This window comes from Cherax quadricarinatus, chromosome 2, assembly GCF_038502225.1.
Source record: "Cherax quadricarinatus isolate ZL_2023a chromosome 2, ASM3850222v1, whole genome shotgun sequence".
Classification (NCBI taxonomy): Eukaryota; Metazoa; Arthropoda; class Malacostraca; order Decapoda; family Parastacidae; genus Cherax; species Cherax quadricarinatus.
The window spans coordinates 76,704,431-76,722,636 of NC_091293.1; the positions used below are offsets into that span (position 1 = coordinate 76,704,431).

Here is an 18,206-nt window from a genome sequence, read left to right on the forward strand (position 1 = left end):
GGAGTTTTACAAAGAAATTCAAAATTAAGGCAATATTCACTTTGTTTATTTTCTGAGTAATTATTTTTGTAAATTGTAATAAATGAAAATTTAGTGAATAATCTCAATGAAGTCTGAATCAAATGTTTAAGACCTGCAGCTGATGCTGTCTGTTACGTAAGGTTCGTCAGGAAACAGGACAAGCGTTTCCTGACGCAGGTTTTAGTCAGATGACCCGTCGTTGGAGCTTTTGGTCATCTGACTGAGGCCTTCCGCTGGCTTACCTGTCCACCCTTTTAAAAATTATGGTCGTAGTTATAACCATATACATAAATAGTAGGCTACTGAAAATAATCTAAAAACAGGTATTTTAATATATATATATATATATATATATATATATATATATATATATATATATATATATATATAGATATATATATATATATATATTTTACAGACATATATATATATATATATTTTACATACATATATATATATATATATATATATATATATTTTACATACATATATATATATATATATTTTACATACATATATATATATATATATATATTTTACATACATATATATATATATATATTTTACATACATATATATATATATATATATATATTTTACATACATATATATATATATATATATATATATATATATATTATATATATATATATATATATATATATATATATATATATCTATATATATATATATATATATATATATATATATATATATATATATATATATATATATATATATATATATATATATATATATATATATATATATATTATTTATTATTGAAAGTTAGCGTAGTGTGTATATTTTGAATTATGCACCAAAATTAACTTTCCAACTTTGTATAGTTATATGTTACAATTCAGCATAATGTTAGCCAGGCCATCTTAGGTCGGCCTTAATTTTGTTAGTATTATCTAGCATCAAAGAAATGTATTAATTTTGTGATGGTGACTAACTTTCTCACAGTAACTGCAATAATTATTTTTACATTTAACAAGCCCATTATTTACTTGTAAAAAGTCTTGTTTATAATCGTCATTTTCATTATTTTACATGTGAATTTATAGAGCCATTTAATACAGCAGTTAGTTTAATATCTTTATTATACAGCACAAACCTTTTTTGGTACAAAGAGAAGAGTTAATTTCTTAGTTTTCGTAGTCAGACAACACTTCAGCACAATGATGTCTGATACAATCGTCGTCTTTCTTGACAAATAAAATACCACCACCAGCTATTACTTATCCTGCTGCCCAGCAATGGTTGCAGGTATTGATCCTAAATGCAGAATATACTCCAAGTTCACTGACTTAATGCATTAATAAATGTTCACTATGGTAATCTTAGAAAAATGCATATATGGTATGGTTAACAATCTTAGTTTTTGCAGAGAAAGCGACAAAATTATTGCACGACCTTTATTTTTATTCACCTTTCATTCTTACATAAAGTACAATGCAAACAATGTTACATTTAAGCCACACGAATGCTTCGTCGAGATAGGAAACTATGGTAAAAAAAAGAAAAGAAAATGTCAAAGAATTCCTGTCCGAAAATACTCCGCTGGAAGGGTCTATTTTGTCAGAGAAAGAATCAATAAATATGTTAAATACTAAGCTGTGTTTGCTATAAGAAATCAAAATTGAATTAATGGAGAAGGTTAGGTAAGGTATGTCAGGAAATAGGACAAGTGTTTCCGCTGGCTTACTGGTCCACCCATTTAAAGGTTAAGTGCTCTCATCAAAATCGACACTTTTAAACCAACACCTACTCTATCTTACAGTGGAACTGTGGTGATCTAGCTTAAACAACCCTCGATTATTTGTCTGCACGAGACAATTCTTACTTAGTCACAGATAGTGCTGCTCTTGGAAACTAGCACTCGTATAAAACAGATGAGGGGCACTGAGTCGCAATTTAGGTTCATAATATTTTACCTTCATGTGGAATGCCATTGCATTCAAATCTCAACTCACATGTAAAGTTAAATTTAATGATGCGTACCTGGCTGTTAGTACATTCTACTGTCCTCATTCCAAACCACTTGATGTTGATGGGCTTAACACTCTCGTTGCTACTGTTAGTGATTTCAATGCCCTCCAGCATCAGTGGGTTATCTTAGGGCAGATTGTAGAGAAAAACAAACAGCAGACAGTTTTCAATTACAATCTCACTCTTCTGAATGATGGTAGTGGTACTCATGTAAATAGTCAAACTGATAATATTTCTGCAATAGATTTATCCTGGTCTTCTTCGGATATTGCATCTTCACCTTGGCATTTATGACGTCTCCCTGGGATCCAACCATTTCCTGATCCGCATTTCACATACTGGCGACACTTCTCTTTCTTCACTAGTTCAGCTTCAAGAAAGCAGATTGAAGCTATTCTCCAGGATTGCCACTCTTCTTCTATTCAGAGACGACAGTGACTCCAAAGTTTAATTATTAAGGCTGCTGAGCCAGCTATTTGTAAGACCTCAGTTGTTCCACACAAGCCTGAGATTCTCTGAGCACCTGAGAGCTGTAAGATACTTAGTCATCGTAACAGACATTACAGGATTTTCGACAAAGAGTCTACTAAACATTTCATTGATTATATTTGCCTGGCCTCAGGCAAAGCATACCATCCAACACACCAAATGCAGCTCATGGTGAGATTGTTTTTACTTTTACCAGAGACATGCCCATTAGGTACATCTTGTCTTCTATCAATTACATTACCAAGAAAAGAGCCAGACACCCCATATCTTCCCTTAAGGTCAACAGTGTCATTATTGATTTTCAGGTGAACATAGCTAGCACCACCGCCAGGTATCTTGCTTTCCAAACCAGAAGCTCGGCCAGTTATCATCCTGCATTTTTACATTATAAAGTTGTAACCTTACACTCACAGACTTTACCATTGGTCATCCCACCGCCTTAAAATCCTGTGAAGGTAGAAGCCCCAGTCCTGGAAAGAAGTATGTCATGCTACCGTGTCTTAATTAGTTAAGTCTGATTAAGTTGCCTGCAATGTACAACAAGATTTAGGCATCTTGTATATTTTGACACTAGTGGTGTTTTGCACATATGCCAATTCTCAGAAAGCCCGGGAGAATAATGGACCTTTGTCTTTTCTGGTCTATTGTTTTGACCGACTGCCCTCACAGATGCACACTCGATCATTTAATGAGTTCAGAGCATGATATTCTTCAGGTTTTCAGCTGCAAGTATTTTGTTAATGTTATTTTTCTAGATGTTGAGAAAGCCTTTGACATGGCGTTGCGACTGGGAATACTTATCTAACTTTATGCTTTTGGTAAAAGAGGTCACTTACCCTAGGTCAATGACAATTTCTTGATGAATGGGACTTTTCCTGTCCTCCTTTTGCATAAAATAACTTGGGAAAAATTGCCCAAGAGAATGGGGTAACAGGGCTGTATGCTCAGCCCAACTTTTTTTTTGTCTTGATCAGTTATTTATTTATTTATTTATTTAAAATTTGAGCACACATACAGAGGTACAAAAAATACAGATAAGAGCAGCATGCCAAAGCCACTTATACTAGCTTCTATCCCATAAAACCTTAAATACTCGCTGTATGCTAATGATTGTGCACTGTGGCATTCTTCTTCCAATGCACAATTTTCAGCTGGGTGGTTTCAACTTTCCATTATATCTGTCCAACGTTAGGTAATGCGGTGGGGTTTTGAGATTTTTTGCTACTACTGCCCCAGTTTACATTATTCTAACCCTTGGGGATTTCTTGGGTCCTCTGGAACCAGAGGCACTATTCTCTATGGGGAAGAAATTAATCAACCTTCTGTGGTAAAGTCAGCAGACCATACTGGCTATACAAAAGTTCAAACCATCCATAGCTAACTAGCCTTCCTTTAATCATCTCAACCGTTGTGAGTGAGGGAGCTGTACTGGCCTGTTTTTGTTTCAACTGCATCTACCTCACTCACCTCAAGCTCCATTTCAAACGTCAGTCTCCCCCACAGTGTTCCTGCAGCAGTTTCTTCATCCTATCCCACATCCTGTTCTCTCTACATCCTCCTCATTCTCTCCTTCGTCTCTGTGAATGGAAATGCCTCCCGTTCACAGCTGACTCCTATCTCCATGATAACTATCCATCCATCATCAACATTCAGCACCCTGATTCAATTCCTCATAGATACAGATTTGATCAGGGTGATGTAGTTTATGTTCTTGTACCTGTACATACTCATTTATGTGTAAGTAACATCTTTCCCTATCTTACCTCATGCCTAGTGGTCCCTTCCTGCTACTACACACACCATACTTGTGAATTTGACTTTCTGCCTCCTCATCTACTTAGGCACCTCTCCCATGCTTTCATATTTAATGTACGTTGTGTTTTTTCGTGTAACTTCTTTTGACTAGGAAAGCCTAAAACATAAGTTTACATCATTCACCTCACACTAAAACTGACAATCCACACTACATTTCCTCGTTTATGTTGTTAACATTCAGGTAGTCATAGGTTGCTTCTTCTTTGTTACTTCCTCTGCTGCTAGGTGATCTTGAGTCAGTTCATAAAATAGAGCGCTCTGTCCTAATGACCTCTTTATAGGTCAATAGCCATTAAACTCAACAAGGAAGGAAGCGAGGGATACTAAGAAATGCTCTACTCTGAGTTTGCTGGAACAGCAGACTTTAAAAGAATATATTCCTAACACAAATAGCTTAATTTCACAAATTATCATCCAAACACTGTTATAAACAGATTTTACTTGCACACTATTATGGAAAACAAATGCAAAAGCTGCTTCCTTCAGTGAAATAAGAATAATCTGACCCATTATATTTATGTTTACCAATACATGCTTAGAACTTTTTGAGTGTTTTCATACACAAAATCAATTGGATTTTTATGAGATTCCTATGAAAATAAATTTCTATTTCTACCATTTTTGTGTAAACAACTTTTCAGAAGCATCCAGCCAGCAGTTCCTGCCATCCCTGTGTGACCACTTGAACTAAAGTTAGATTAACAGTAAAGTTGTCAATATGAAAACAGGTTCTTACTCTTGTAAGCTGAAAACATCAGATGATTAAAAATCAGTCACAATTATTTTTATTGTCAGATAATAAAAGAATGTGTAGTAAAGGGGATACTAGTATAATAATAAACAATCGGTAACCAGTAGTTTAACATATAACTAACTACCAAAAAGCCAATGTAAAATGTAAATAAAATCAAAATATCTTTTGGACATTACATAATCTTAAGCCTGCTGATGTCTGTTGTAAGGCATGACAGAATATTAAAGATTTCTGTCTGTTGTACTTGCATCCATGGGTCTACAGGAGAGGTAATGAATATATCAGGTTCTATCCTGTTATATCAACATATTTCTTTCAAAAGTAAAAGGTACATTAATGTATATAAAAAAAGGCAACTTTGCAATACATAAAAAAATAACTAATGAAGATTTTGCAAACACCACAGGTAAACTCCAGGTTTCCAGGTAAACCACAGCTGGTAAATCTTGAGTAACCTGTAAAATTAAGCACCTCTACATACACACAAATTATATTAGATTTCTTTAAATGAAAGTCTTATGCTTTTCATTTACATGGTACATTATTATCAAAAAACTGCAACGTTAGGTTTTACATTTTGCAAAATCCATCTCATAAATTCTATACTCAACACTAAAAAACAATTAAGTACAAAATTATAGCTTTTCATGCAAGAATGGAAATTAAAATCTAAACTTTCTACTGTATACAAAATTGATTTTACAGTCTCATGACTGTAAAACACCAGTCCTTTTATATATTAGTATTTAAGTCCACATCTCTGGAGGGAATACTCTCAGAACACATTCTCTACATAGACTACAATAATAACTTAAAACTAATATTCTTAATACTACTATAAATGTTTTCCTTAGCCTAGGTATTATCACAAAATGCAGCTCAATTATTAAGACTCATTAAATTATTACTTAAGTCTTATTCTTTTCCGAATGAAATCAAGTATTTTTAAAATCCATAAATCAAAATACATTACAGTGTGTCATGATGTAAAGCGTAATGTTAATAAATGATAAATTCACAGACTTGTATATTTCATCAAGAAATTGTTTGTAAATAATAGATATCACTGCAATAGGGAAATTATCTTAATTAATCATCTTGGACTTTAAGACAATATAACATGAAGAATGTCTATAAATGTAGAAAATAATACAGAAACATCAGCTGGTACGTATGTTAATAAGAAACACTAGGTAATACATGGTATTGTTAAGCACACACACTGAGATCTAAGTACATTAGTTAAGTGATAACTTCTGGGAGGGTTTCTGAGGCTGCCACTAGTCATTGAGGAGATGGACAAAGAACATGTTTGTTTACTTTGTCTGTCAGTGTGGTAATGGCTGTCATTACTTCTTCAAGGCGGTTTTCCAAACCAGACAGACGATGGTTTGCAACTGCTTGCTCCTTCTCAAGAACCACATCCTTTGCTGCTTCAATCTGAGTTTCCTTGAGGTGGAAAGAGTGACAGTCGCAGACATGCCAGCGATCAGAACCACGATTGGGATAGACAGTTATATAAGGATCACGCAAGCAGGAGTGAAACATGAGGGTCCTTCGACCCATCCAATTAAGAAGCTTCAGTACTGGGTTGGGTGAGTCCAGACAAGATACAAGGTAGCAGTCATCAGAGCCAGATTCACAACATGTGATTGGTCCTGGGACAATTCGCCTGATTGGGCTTGCTAAAAATACAGACTCAATGTAGGAAATAAGTTCTACACGGCTGCTGTAACTAACAATTTCAGCTTCTTGCTGGATCTGCTGGATATCACTGACAGCCAGACCGTTGAGAAGGTTCATTAACACCAAAACGATCAGGAATACAAACAACACAAATAAGAGATGTGATGATATAGGAAAGGTTGAAAGAGGGAGTTCTGTGTACTCTATTTCACCTGTTGTCATAGCAATGGTCTTTAACAGAGACTGATGGTATGTCATGAAGTTGTCATCAACCTGGAATACCAGATAGAAACTGATACTGAAAGCAATTATCATGAAGGAGAACATGATGATAAATTTTAGGAAGTTATATGTGACTGTTGTAAACATGGTGATGTACACTGCAAGATAAGGGTGGCGGCCAAGTAAGAGAATGAATTCAATCCACGAGAAGAGGACCAACCATGCAGAGAGACTCTGTAATGGTTTATCACCCATTGGTATGAAAAGAAGAGTAGCAGTTAGCAAAACAATAGAGATTTCTAGCCAATTTTCTAGCCGTGAGACATACAGCTTCCATGAAACAAAAAACTGGATGCCTTCTCGAACTGCTATATAGAGGGCAAAAAGCGAAATTAAGCCTTTGAAGACAAATTTGACAGCCAGATTCTCCATGAATATCTCTCTAACAACTTCCAAATTTTCTGTAGTATTATCTGATCCAGATAAATCAGTATTATTCTGTTTAGTGTCTTCTGATGGAGGAACAAATGTTCCATGATAGATAAGAACATAAGCTGTTAGAAGAATAAGGAAAGCTGTATAAGCAAAGATATTGAAAAAGTAGTACTGCCTAATTCTCTGCCACTTAAGGAAGAGGAAAGTGTCAATGATGGGATGCCGCAGCAATCGCCTATGTTTCCGTGATCCACTCAGGAATCGCAGACATTCAGTTTCTGGCTGTTGAGAAGCCTGTGCTGGAGCCAGCATACTGTAATGAAGGATGATTTCAAAGTCACGGTCAGCAACATTGTTCCTGTGCTTAATGCAGTCATTAAGAACTTCCTCAAGCACAGATGGCTGGATTCGGGTAATTGCAAGAGTTCCAAATTTGTTTCGGATACCTAAATGAGCTCCGTTTAGCAACAATATACGGACAAAGCTCTGGTCGTCACAAAGAACAGCATAGTGAAGCGGGGTATTGTCAAATTCATCCTGGGCATCAATGTCTAGATAGCACTTCTTATCCAAGAGGATTTGCAGACATCGGTAGTAGTTTACTCCTTCATTCTGCAGTGGATACTCTCTCTTTACCACTTTGTGTAAAGGAGTTTCTTTCCGTAAATCTGTTAGCTTCAGAGCACCTTTCTCTAATTCACCTCGTTCTTTCATGGCTCTGATAAGCATTTCCACAATCTTGTGAAATCCATTCCTAGTAGCATAGAGGATTGGAGACATTTTGCTTGTGTCATCTATCCTTGCTGGATTAGCCCCATTCTTCAACAGTTCTTCTACAAAGTCAGCCAAACCATTGTCACATGCATACTGTAGAAGTGTATACTCTCCATGATCTTCATCAAGTAAAGAAGCTATGTAAGCTTTAGATTTCTCCTCTAACTTATTAATTTCATTAAGAATATCCCGAAATACCTCCAAATCACCATCCATCAGGGCATCATATAACTCATCACTGTAACATCGTTGAGGCTTTTCAATCACAGAGAAATCAATTGTTTCAAGAAGATCAGGTAACTTCTTGCGGATAATATCAGCTGTTGTCTTATTTCCAACAGCAGTATCAACACTAGCTCCTTTAAGAATCAGCTGACGTGTCATATACTCCCAACTCTTAGTAGCAGCCATAAATAGAGGGGAAGATTTACTGCTATCTAAAGTGTCCACTTTAATTTTCTTGCACGACAGAAGAGCATCAAGACAAGCTTTAAAATTATCTTCGTTAGTCTTCCATCGAGTAGCTAGGATGTGCAGTGACGTGCGACCAAACTCACCTTCCTTTATATTAGGATCAGCACCTGCTTTCAGAAGAGCTTGAAGAATTTCTAAGTTTCCATTATGTGCAGCATAATGGATTGGGCAGTACTTCTTCCCCCGAAGATCCTGTGGAAATATAATATGTCAGATAGGCTAGTAATGACAAAATGCTCGAGAACAATGAACAAATTCAGGAGTTGTACACATTGGAAAAGCGTATGTTTATAGGAAACATAAATGTACATGCAAATAACCCTCTTTAAAGTTAACTGAACAGTATTAAGACATATATGACAGGAAAGTGTAAAATGTCTGTTCAAGCAGAAACAACACAGACAAAGTTCTGTACTTACGGGATAGTGTGAGACGGAAATGATTTATTTATGAATTATAAGTCTCTAATTTTTATGATTTGTGAATGAAAATCGTTGTGGGGCAAAAGATAAAATATTTTAACGGCAAAACAACTAAAATAAATTATGAAAACAAATATAAAAAAAAGTATTATAGCTGTATAGTGAGATATATTAATTTTCAACTTTTATAATTAAACAAAGAAAACATTAAAAGTTGAAAAGCATTTCGAAAAGTAACAATAACAAATTGTAACATAATAATCTGTTAAGACTTCTGCAGATGAAAGAAACCACTTGAATTAAAAAAAAAAAAAAAATAAATGCATAGTCTACAACAAAATGTTTGAAAAATCTTTTGAAGCACTGGAAAAATATTTGGTCAAAAATAGTTACAAAAAGGGCGTTATTATTTATATTATGTTATACAGATTACATATAGGACTGTAAACCAGCATGAAACCAAAAGACTGGGCAGGAGATACAATATTCCCCCTATGAAAATCAGGGGCGCAACGAGTACACTGAGAGACAACGCAGTAAGTGTCAGGGACCCAAGACTGTTCAACTGCCTCCCAGCATAGACCCCTGACTGTCTTCAAGAAGGCACTGTACAGGCACCTTAAATCAGTACCTAACCAGCTGGGCTGTGGTTCGTACGTCAGTTTGCGTGCGGCCAGTGGAAACAGCCTGGTTGATCAGATCCTGATCCACCACGAGGCCTGGTTTCAGAGTCGCGGGGGCGTTGACCCCCGAAAACCTCTCCAGGTACACTCCAGGTGCACCATGAGGTAGAAGAGCAAACAATAAGTCATTTTAAGCAGTTATTTTAATGTCAACTTTGAGACACTAACAAGGAAGTAACGTCCCATAAACAAATAAAAAAAAAGATTTAAATACGTTCTCTTATTTTTATAGACTTATATCTCGAGTATTTTTTTTAATTAATGGTAGGTTACTGGTGGCTCGACCTCAGCTTGGTAGTGACCTCAGCTTGGTAGTGACCTCAGCTTGGTAGTGACCTCAGCTTGGTAGTGACCTCAGCTTGGTAGTGAACTCAGCTTGGTAGTGACCTCAGCTTGGTAGGGACCTCAGCTTGGTAGTGACCTCAGCTTGGTAGTGACCTCAGCTTGGTAGTGACCTCAGCTTGGTAGTGACCTCATCTTGGTAGTGACCTCAGGTTGGTAGGGACCTCAGCTTGGTAGTGACCTCAGCTTGGTAGTGAACTCAGCTTGGTAGTGACCTCAGCTTGGTAGGGACCTCAGCTTGGTAGGGACCTCAGCTTGGTAGTGACCTCAGCTTGGTAGTGACCTCAGCTTGGTAGTGACCTCATCTTGGTAGTGACCTCAGCTTGGTAGGGACCTCAGCTTGGTAGTGACCTCAGCTTGGTAGTGACCTCAGCTTGGTAGGGACCTCAGCTTGGTAGTGAACTCAGCTTGGTAGTGACCTCAGCTTGGTAGGGACCTCAGCTTGGTAGTGACCTCAGCTTGGTAGTGACCTCAGCTTGGTAGTGACCTCAGCTTGGTAGTGACCTCAGCTTGGTAGTGACCTCAGCTTGGTAGTGAACTCAGCTTGGTAGTGACCTCAGCTTGGTAGTGACCTCAGCTTGGTAGTGAACTCAGCTTGGTAGCGACCTCAGCTTGGTAGGGACCTCAGCTTGGTAGTGACCTCAGCTTGGTAGTGACCTCAGCTTGGTAGTGACCTCATCTTGGTAGTGACCTCAGCTTGGTAGGGACCTCAGCTTGGTAGTGACCTCAGCTTGGTAGTGACCTCAGCTTGGTAGTGACCTCAGCTTGGTAGTGAACTCAGCTTGGTAGTGACCTCAGCTTGGTAGGGACCTAAGCTTGGTAGTGACCTCAGCTTGGTAGTGACCTCAGCTTGGTAGTGACCTCAGCTTGGTAGTGACCTCAGCTTGGTAGTGAACTCAGCTTGGTAGTGACCTCAGCTTGGTAGGGACCTCAGCTTGGTAGGGACCTCAGCTTGGTAGTGACCTCAGCTTGGTAGTGACCTCATCTTGGTAGTGACCTCAGCTTGGTAGGGACCTCAGCTTGGTAGTGACCTCAGCTTGGTAGTGACCTCAGCTTGGTAGTGACCTCAGCTTGGTAGTGACCTCAGCTTGGTAGTGAACTCAGCTTGGTAGTGACCTCAGCTTGGTAGTGACCTCAGCTTGGTAGGGAACTCAGCTTGGTAGCGACCTCAGCTTGGTAGGGACCTCAGCTTGGTAGTAACCTCAGCTTGGTAGTGAACTCAGCTTGGTAGTGACCTCAGCTTGGTAGGGACCCCAGCTTGGTAGTGACCTCAGCTTGGTAGTGACCTCAGCTTGGTAGTGACCTTAGCTTGGTAGTGACCTCATCTTGGTAGTGACCTCAGCTTGGTAGGGACCTCAGCTTGGTAGTGACCTCAGCTTGGTAGTGACCTCAGCTTGGTAGTGAACTCAGCTTGGTAGTGACCTCAGTTTGGTAGGGACCTCAGCTTGGTAGTGACCTCAGCTTGGTAGTGACCTCAGCTTGGTAGTGACCTCAGCTTGGTAGTGACCTCGGCTTGGTAGGGACCTCAGCTTGGTAGTGACCTCAGCTTGGTAGTGACCTCAGCTTGGTAGTGACCTCAGCTTGGTAGTGACCTCAGCTTGGTAGTGACCTCAGCTTGGTAGTGACCTCATCTTGGTAGTGACCTCAGCTTGGTAGGGACCTCAGCTTGGTAGTGAACTCAGCTTGGTAGTGACCTCAGCTTGGTAGGGACCTCAGCTTGATAGTGACCTCAGCTTGGTAGTGACCTCAGCTTGGTAGGGACCTCAGCTTGGTAGTGAACTCAGCTTGGTAGTGACCTCAGCTTGGTAGGGACCTCAGCTTGGTAGTGACCTCAGCTTGGTAGTGACCTCAGCTTGGTAGTGACCTCAGCTTGGTAGTGACCTCAGCTTGGTAGGGACCTCAGCTTGGTAGTGACCTCAGCTTGGTAGTGACCTCAGCTTGGTAGTGAACTCAGCTTGGTAGTGACCTCAGCTTGGTAGTGACCTCAGCTTGGTAGTGAACTCAGCTTGGTAGCGACCTCAGCTTGGTAGGGACCTCAGCTTGGTAGTGACCTCAGCTTGGTAGTGACCTCAGCTTGGTAGTGACCTCATCTTGGTAGTGACCTCAGCTTGGTAGGGACCTCAGCTTGGTAGTGACCTCAGCTTGGTAGTGACCTCAGCTTGGTAGTGACCTCAGCTTGGTAGTGAACTCAGCTTGGTAGTGACCTCAGCTTGGTAGGGACCTAAGCTTGGTAGTGACCTCAGCTTGGTAGTGACCTCAGCTTGGTAGTGACCTCAGCTTGGTAGTGACCTCAGCTTGGTAGTGAACTCAGCTTGGTAGTGACCTCAGCTTGGTAGGGACCTCAGCTTGGTAGGGACCTCAGCTTGGTAGTGACCTCAGCTTGGTAGTGACCTCATCTTGGTAGTGACCTCAGCTTGGTAGGGACCTCAGCTTGGTAGTGACCTCAGCTTGGTAGTGACCTCAGCTTGGTAGTGACCTCAGCTTGGTAGTGAACTCAGCTTGGTAGTGACCTCAGCTTGGTAGTGACCTCAGCTTGGTAGTGAACTCAGCTTGGTAGCGACCTCAGCTTGGTAGGGACCTCAGCTTGGTAGTGACCTCAGCTTGGTAGTGACCTCAGCTTGGTAGTGACCTCATCTTGGTAGTGACCTCAGCTTGGTAGTGACCTCAGCTTGGTAGTGACCTCAGCTTGGTAGTGAACTCAGCTTGGTAGTGACCTCAGCTTGGTAGGGACCCCAGCTTGGTAGTGACCTCAGCTTGGTAGTGACCTCAGCTTGGTAGTGACCTTAGCTTGGTAGTGACCTCATCTTGGTAGTGACCTCAGCTTGGTAGGGACCTCAGCTTGGTAGTGACCTCAGCTTGGTAGTGACCTCAGCTTGGTAGTGAACTCAGCTTGGTAGTGACCTCAGTTTGGTAGGGACCTCAGCTTGGTAGTGACCTCAGCTTGGTAGTCACCTCAGCTTGGTAGTGACCTCAGCTTGGTAGTGACCTCAGCTTGGTAGTGACCTCAGCTTGGTAGTGACCTCGGCTTGGTAGGGACCTCAGCTTGGTAGTGACCTCAGCTTGGTAGTGACCTCAGCTTGGTAGTGACCTCAGCTTGGTAGTGACCTCAGCTTGGTAGTGACCTTAGCTTGGTAGTGACCTCATCTTGGTAGTGACCTCAGCTTGGTAGGGACCTCAGCTTGGTAGTGACCTCAGCTTGGTAGTGACCTCAGCTTGGTAGTGAACTCAGCTTGGTAGTGACCTCAGCTTGGTAGGGACCTCAGCTTGATAGTGACCTCAGCTTGGTAGTGACCTCAGCTTGGTAGTGACCTCATCTTGGTAGTGACCTCAGCTTGGTAGTGACCTCAGCTCGGTAGTGACCTCAGCTTGGTAGTGACCTCAGCTTGGTAGTGACCTCAGCTTGGTAGTGACCTCGGCTTGGTAGGGACCTCAGCTTGGTACTGACCTCAGCTTGGTACTGACCTCAGCTTGGTAGTGACCTCAGCTTGGTAGTGACCTCAGCTTGGTAGGACCTCAGCTTGGTAGTGACCTCCTCTTGGTAGTGACCTCATCTTGGTAGTGACCTCAGCTTGGTAGTGACCTCAGCATGGTAGGGATCTCAGCTTGGTAGTGACCTCAGCTTGGTAGTGACCTCATCTTGGTAGTGACCTCAGCTTGGTAGTGACCTCAGCTTGGTAGTGACCTCAGCATGGTAGTGACCTCAGCTTGGTAGTGACCTCAGCTTGGTAGTGACCTCAGCTTGGTAGTGACCTCAGCTTGGTAGGGACCTCAGCTTGGTAGTGACCTCAGCTTGGAAGGGACCTCAGCTTGGTAGGGACCTCAGCTTGGTAGTGACCTCAGCTTGGTAGGGATCTCAGCTTGATAGTGACATCAGCTTGGTAGTGACCTCAGCTTGGTAGTGACCTCATCTTGGTAGTGACCTCAGCTTGGTAGTGACCTCAGCTTGGTAGTGACCTCAGCTTGGTAGTGACCTCAGCTTGGTAGTGACCTCATCTTGGTAGTGACCTCAGCTTGGTAGTGACCTCATCTTGGTAGTGACCTCATCTTGGTAGTGACCTCAGCTTGGTAGTGACCTCAGCTTGGTAGTGACCTCAGCTTGGTAGTGACCTCAGCTTGGGAGTGACCTCAGCTTGGTAGTGACCTCAGCTTGGTAGTGACCTCAGCCTGGTAGGGATCTCAGCTTGGTAGTGACCTCAGCTTGGTAGAGACCTCAGCTTGGTAGGGACCTCAGCTTGCTAGGGACCTCAGCTTGGTAGGGACCTCAGCTTGGTAGGGACCTCAGCTTGGAAGGGACCTCAGCTTGGTAGTGGCCTCAGCTTGGTAGGGACCTCAGCTTGATAGGGACCTCAGCTTGGTAGGGACCTCAGCTTGGTAGTGGCCTCAGCTTGGTAGGGACCTCAGCTTGGTAGGGACCTCAGCTTCGTAGTGACCTCAGCTTGGTAGTGACCTCAGATTGGTAGGGACCTCAGCTTGGTAGGTACCTCAGCTTGGTAGTGACCTCAGCTTGGTAGTGACCTCAGCTTGGTAGGGACCTCAGCTTGGTAGTGACCTCAGCTTGGTAGTGACCTCAGCTTGGTAGGGACCTCAGCTTGGTAGGGACCTCAGCTTGGTAGGGACCTCAGCTTGGTAGTGACCTCAGCTTGGTAGTGACCTCAGCTTGGTAGTGACCTCAGCTTGGTAGTGACCTCAGCTTGGTAGGGACCTCAGCTTGGTAGTGACCTCAGCTTGGTAGGGACCTCAGCTTGGTAGGGACCTCAGCTTGGTAGTGACCTCAGCTTGGTAGGGACCTCAGCTTGGTAGGGACCTCAGCTTGGTAGTGACCTCAGCTTGGTAGGGACTGGGGCTTGTTCCCCAGGCTAGTGAAAATGTTATTCATGTCTTCTTACACCTGCTGCCCCTGTTAATCTGGCAGTAAGTGGGTACCTGGGTGTTAGACTACTGGTGTGGGTCGCATCCTGGGGAAGAGGATTTAAGAACCTCAATGGAAATAAGAAACAGTCCACCTTGACATGCTGAGTTTATTGGGTAATCTTGGCTTACTAACTCTCCTCTCCTGGTACTCCCAACAAAATCTGTCTACTTGAGGGTTACCTGAAGACAGTTTCAGGCCATCACCTCTTCTGTCCCAGAGAAGGCCTCCTGGCTGATGACTTGATCATCCAGGCTGTTGTTGCTAGCTGCATGTAATCAGACATTCAATTGACAGCTCAGCTGATCAGGAACTAACTTGAGGAACTTATCCAGTTCGCTCTTAATGGCAGTCAGGGGTCTACTGGTAATTCCCGTAATGTATAGAGGCATTTTTGCCTGTTGCTTTCCTGGGAAGTAATTTAGGTGTACAGATTTGAGATTAGTCCCTTCAGAATTAATTATGATGTATATTTGTAGCCTGCATTCCAAGGATTAGAGTTCAAGGAACTTCAAGCATTCTCAATAATTTAGGTGCCTAACTGAATTTACATGGAGAGTGAAGGTTCTTAGTACATTCTTTAGTTCGGAGATTTCAGTTGCTTAATTAATCTAGGACAGTAAATATAGAATAAAAGAGAGGTTAAAAGAGCGGTAGTGGAGTACAGAAAGCCAGTAAGAGTTGGTATTATCAGCAAATTTTGCTGGAGATATTGAGAAGACAGAGTGAATATTTTGAGGAGTTGTTCAACGTTGTTGAAGAGAGGGAATTATTTTATGCATTAGGCAGGGAGGCATATTATCTAGGAGTGAGGAAGAACCTGTTTTGAGTGTTGAGAGATGAAAGAGTCAGGGATAGAATGAAATGACGTAATACAGCCAGGATAGATGGTATCAAGACAAATATTAACAGAAGATGAGAATATTCTAGAGAGGTTGGTGAATTTGTTCAATATATGTATGAAGGGGAAAGGTACCTAGGGATTGGTAGGCAGTATGAATAATTCCTTTGTATAAGGGAAAAGGGGACAAAAGAGAGTGTAAAAAATATAGGGATTTTTTTTTTTTTTTTTTTTTTTTTTTTATTCGCCGGTATTCTCCCGGCCCGGGTCTTTTCCAAGTAGTGGTGACCCGGCCTTGGCTCCCTATCTGGGGAGTGTCTCGAGACTTCAGTCTCCCATGGGAGGAGGTACAAGTACCCCCTCATCTTTGGGACCAACTGTCCCCAGGCCTAGCCACATTCCCCGCCCTCACGGGGCTCGTAGGGAGAAGCTAGGCCTCTGGTCTGCCATCTGCCCCGCCCCAAAGGGGCTCGTGGGGATGGCAGTCTTGTGAGCTGCAGATGGTAGCAAGCTCAGGCTTTATATATAGGGAAATAAGCCTGTAGTTTGTATGGTCTAGTTATTATTGAAAGAATTAAAGGTAAGACAGAGTTGTACTGCAGATAAACATGGAGACTATAAGAATAGTAGTGGATGTGATTACAATGAAGCATATATTATACAGGAATAATTCTTTGATAAAGATTAAAAACTTTTTGTTGATTTTATAGATTTAGAAAAGGCATATGATAGGGTGGATTAGAGAGAAATATGACAGATGCTGCAAATGTATGGGACAGATGGTTGGTTATTAAAAGCTGTTAAGAGTTATGTGGATGATGAGCCTCCAGTTAGAGTACATGGAGGAGAGATGACACCATGGTTGTTTAACATATTTATACATGGGGAAGTTAAAGAAGCAAACACCAGGGTGTTGTGAAAAGGAATGAGATTAAAAAATAACGAATCTGATACTACGTTGAAGCTGTCACATTTGCTTTTTGTCAATGACATGATTCTTTTAGGAAATTCTGAAGAGAAGTTGCGAAGGTAGACGTATTTGGGAGAGTATGTAAAAGAAGAAAATTAAAACTAAATATAGGAAAGAGCAAAGGGGATGAGAGTATCAAAAATATAGGGAGTGACTTGTCATAGGATAGATCTAGGAAAGATGAAGTGAGTCACAGACCTGACCAGGGGAGAAAAACTGAATGGTGCACTGACGAATCTGTGAAAACAGAGAAACTTATCCATGGATGCAAAAAAAGGGAAATGTACCAGTGATACCAACATTTGTATGGGTATAAAGCAGAGGTTTCAAAGGTTGCTGCAAGGAGGAGGCTGGAGGCAACGGAGATGATGTGTTGAACTGCAATGTGTGGTGTGAATATTATGCTGAGAAATCGGAGGATGGAGATTACAAGATGTGTGGTTCCCAAAAGTATTTGTCAGAGAGCTTAGGGCTATTGAGGTGGTTTGGACATTTAGAGAGACTGAAGCAAGACAGGATGACTAGGAGGGTATATATACATCAGGGGTGGTGGGAAAGAGATGTATTGATTGTCTACTGACAACCAACAGGCTTGTACGAGAGTATTATATAGGAATGAGTGAAGACAAATGGTTTTTATGAGGGACAGGTGCAGCTCTGAGGGTCATTTGAGCTGTGGTGTCGGTACACTGCTGCCAAGACAGTGATTGAATGAATGATAGTGAAGTGTCATCCTTCCACTAATCATATATCAAAAAATTTCCACAGAAAATACATACCCTAGCATTAGGATCAGCTCCAGCCTGGAGAAGGATTTCCACTAGCTCTGTAGAATTATTCTGCGTGGCGACGTGGAGAGCTGTGGCGTAAACGGGATGTGGGAACACATGGTTCATACATTTTTGAGACAGATGTTTCAGTGCTTGACTAAGTTTTTCCTCATCACCTGGAAAAAAAAAAGAAATAAGATTTATTTCAGAGCTATCGGTTGCAAAAAAAAAAAAGAGAAAAAAAAAAATATCTTGTGATTAGAGACTTCGCTGAAAATCAGATTCTTATCGAAGATGGTGATTTAAGCCTATGTTAGATATTTACATTTTAAGGGCCAAAAATGAAATGTAGAGGATAACAACTTCTTGTATAGAATTAGTAAGTTTGTTGCATAGACAGTGTTAGAATGTATTCGGCAGCTCCGTAGAACTTCTTCACGCAGTAATGAATGACATAAAAGTTTGACTCATGTTGCTGGTGTTTTGTTTATCAGGAAAGATAAAAGTGTCTCCTCCTGCAAGTGTGTGTCAGGTGACGACCTCTTGAAGGTGTGTGTCAGCTGATGACCTCCTGAAGGTGTGTGTCAGCTGATGACCTGCTGCA

General features: G+C 41.1%; 1 protein-coding gene across 6 annotated transcripts in view; it reads right to left on the reverse strand.

Annotated features, from left to right (window-relative positions):
* Window positions 1-842: 842 nt before the first annotated feature.
* LOC128695902 (transient receptor potential channel pyrexia) overlaps window positions 843-18,206 on the reverse strand; it is a 325,662-nt gene continuing 308,298 nt past the window's right edge. For all 6 annotated transcript variants that reach the window (XM_070089008.1, XM_070089002.1, XM_070089000.1 and 3 more), the window contains 2 exons: window positions 17,612-17,778; window positions 843-8,857 (listed from right to left, as the gene is read on the reverse strand). In XM_070089008.1, the coding sequence (XP_069945109.1) occupies window positions 6,359-8,857; window positions 17,612-17,778 (2,666 nt within the window). In that variant the 3' untranslated portion in view covers window positions 843-6,358. The remainder of the gene's footprint in view (window positions 8,858-17,611; window positions 17,779-18,206) is intronic.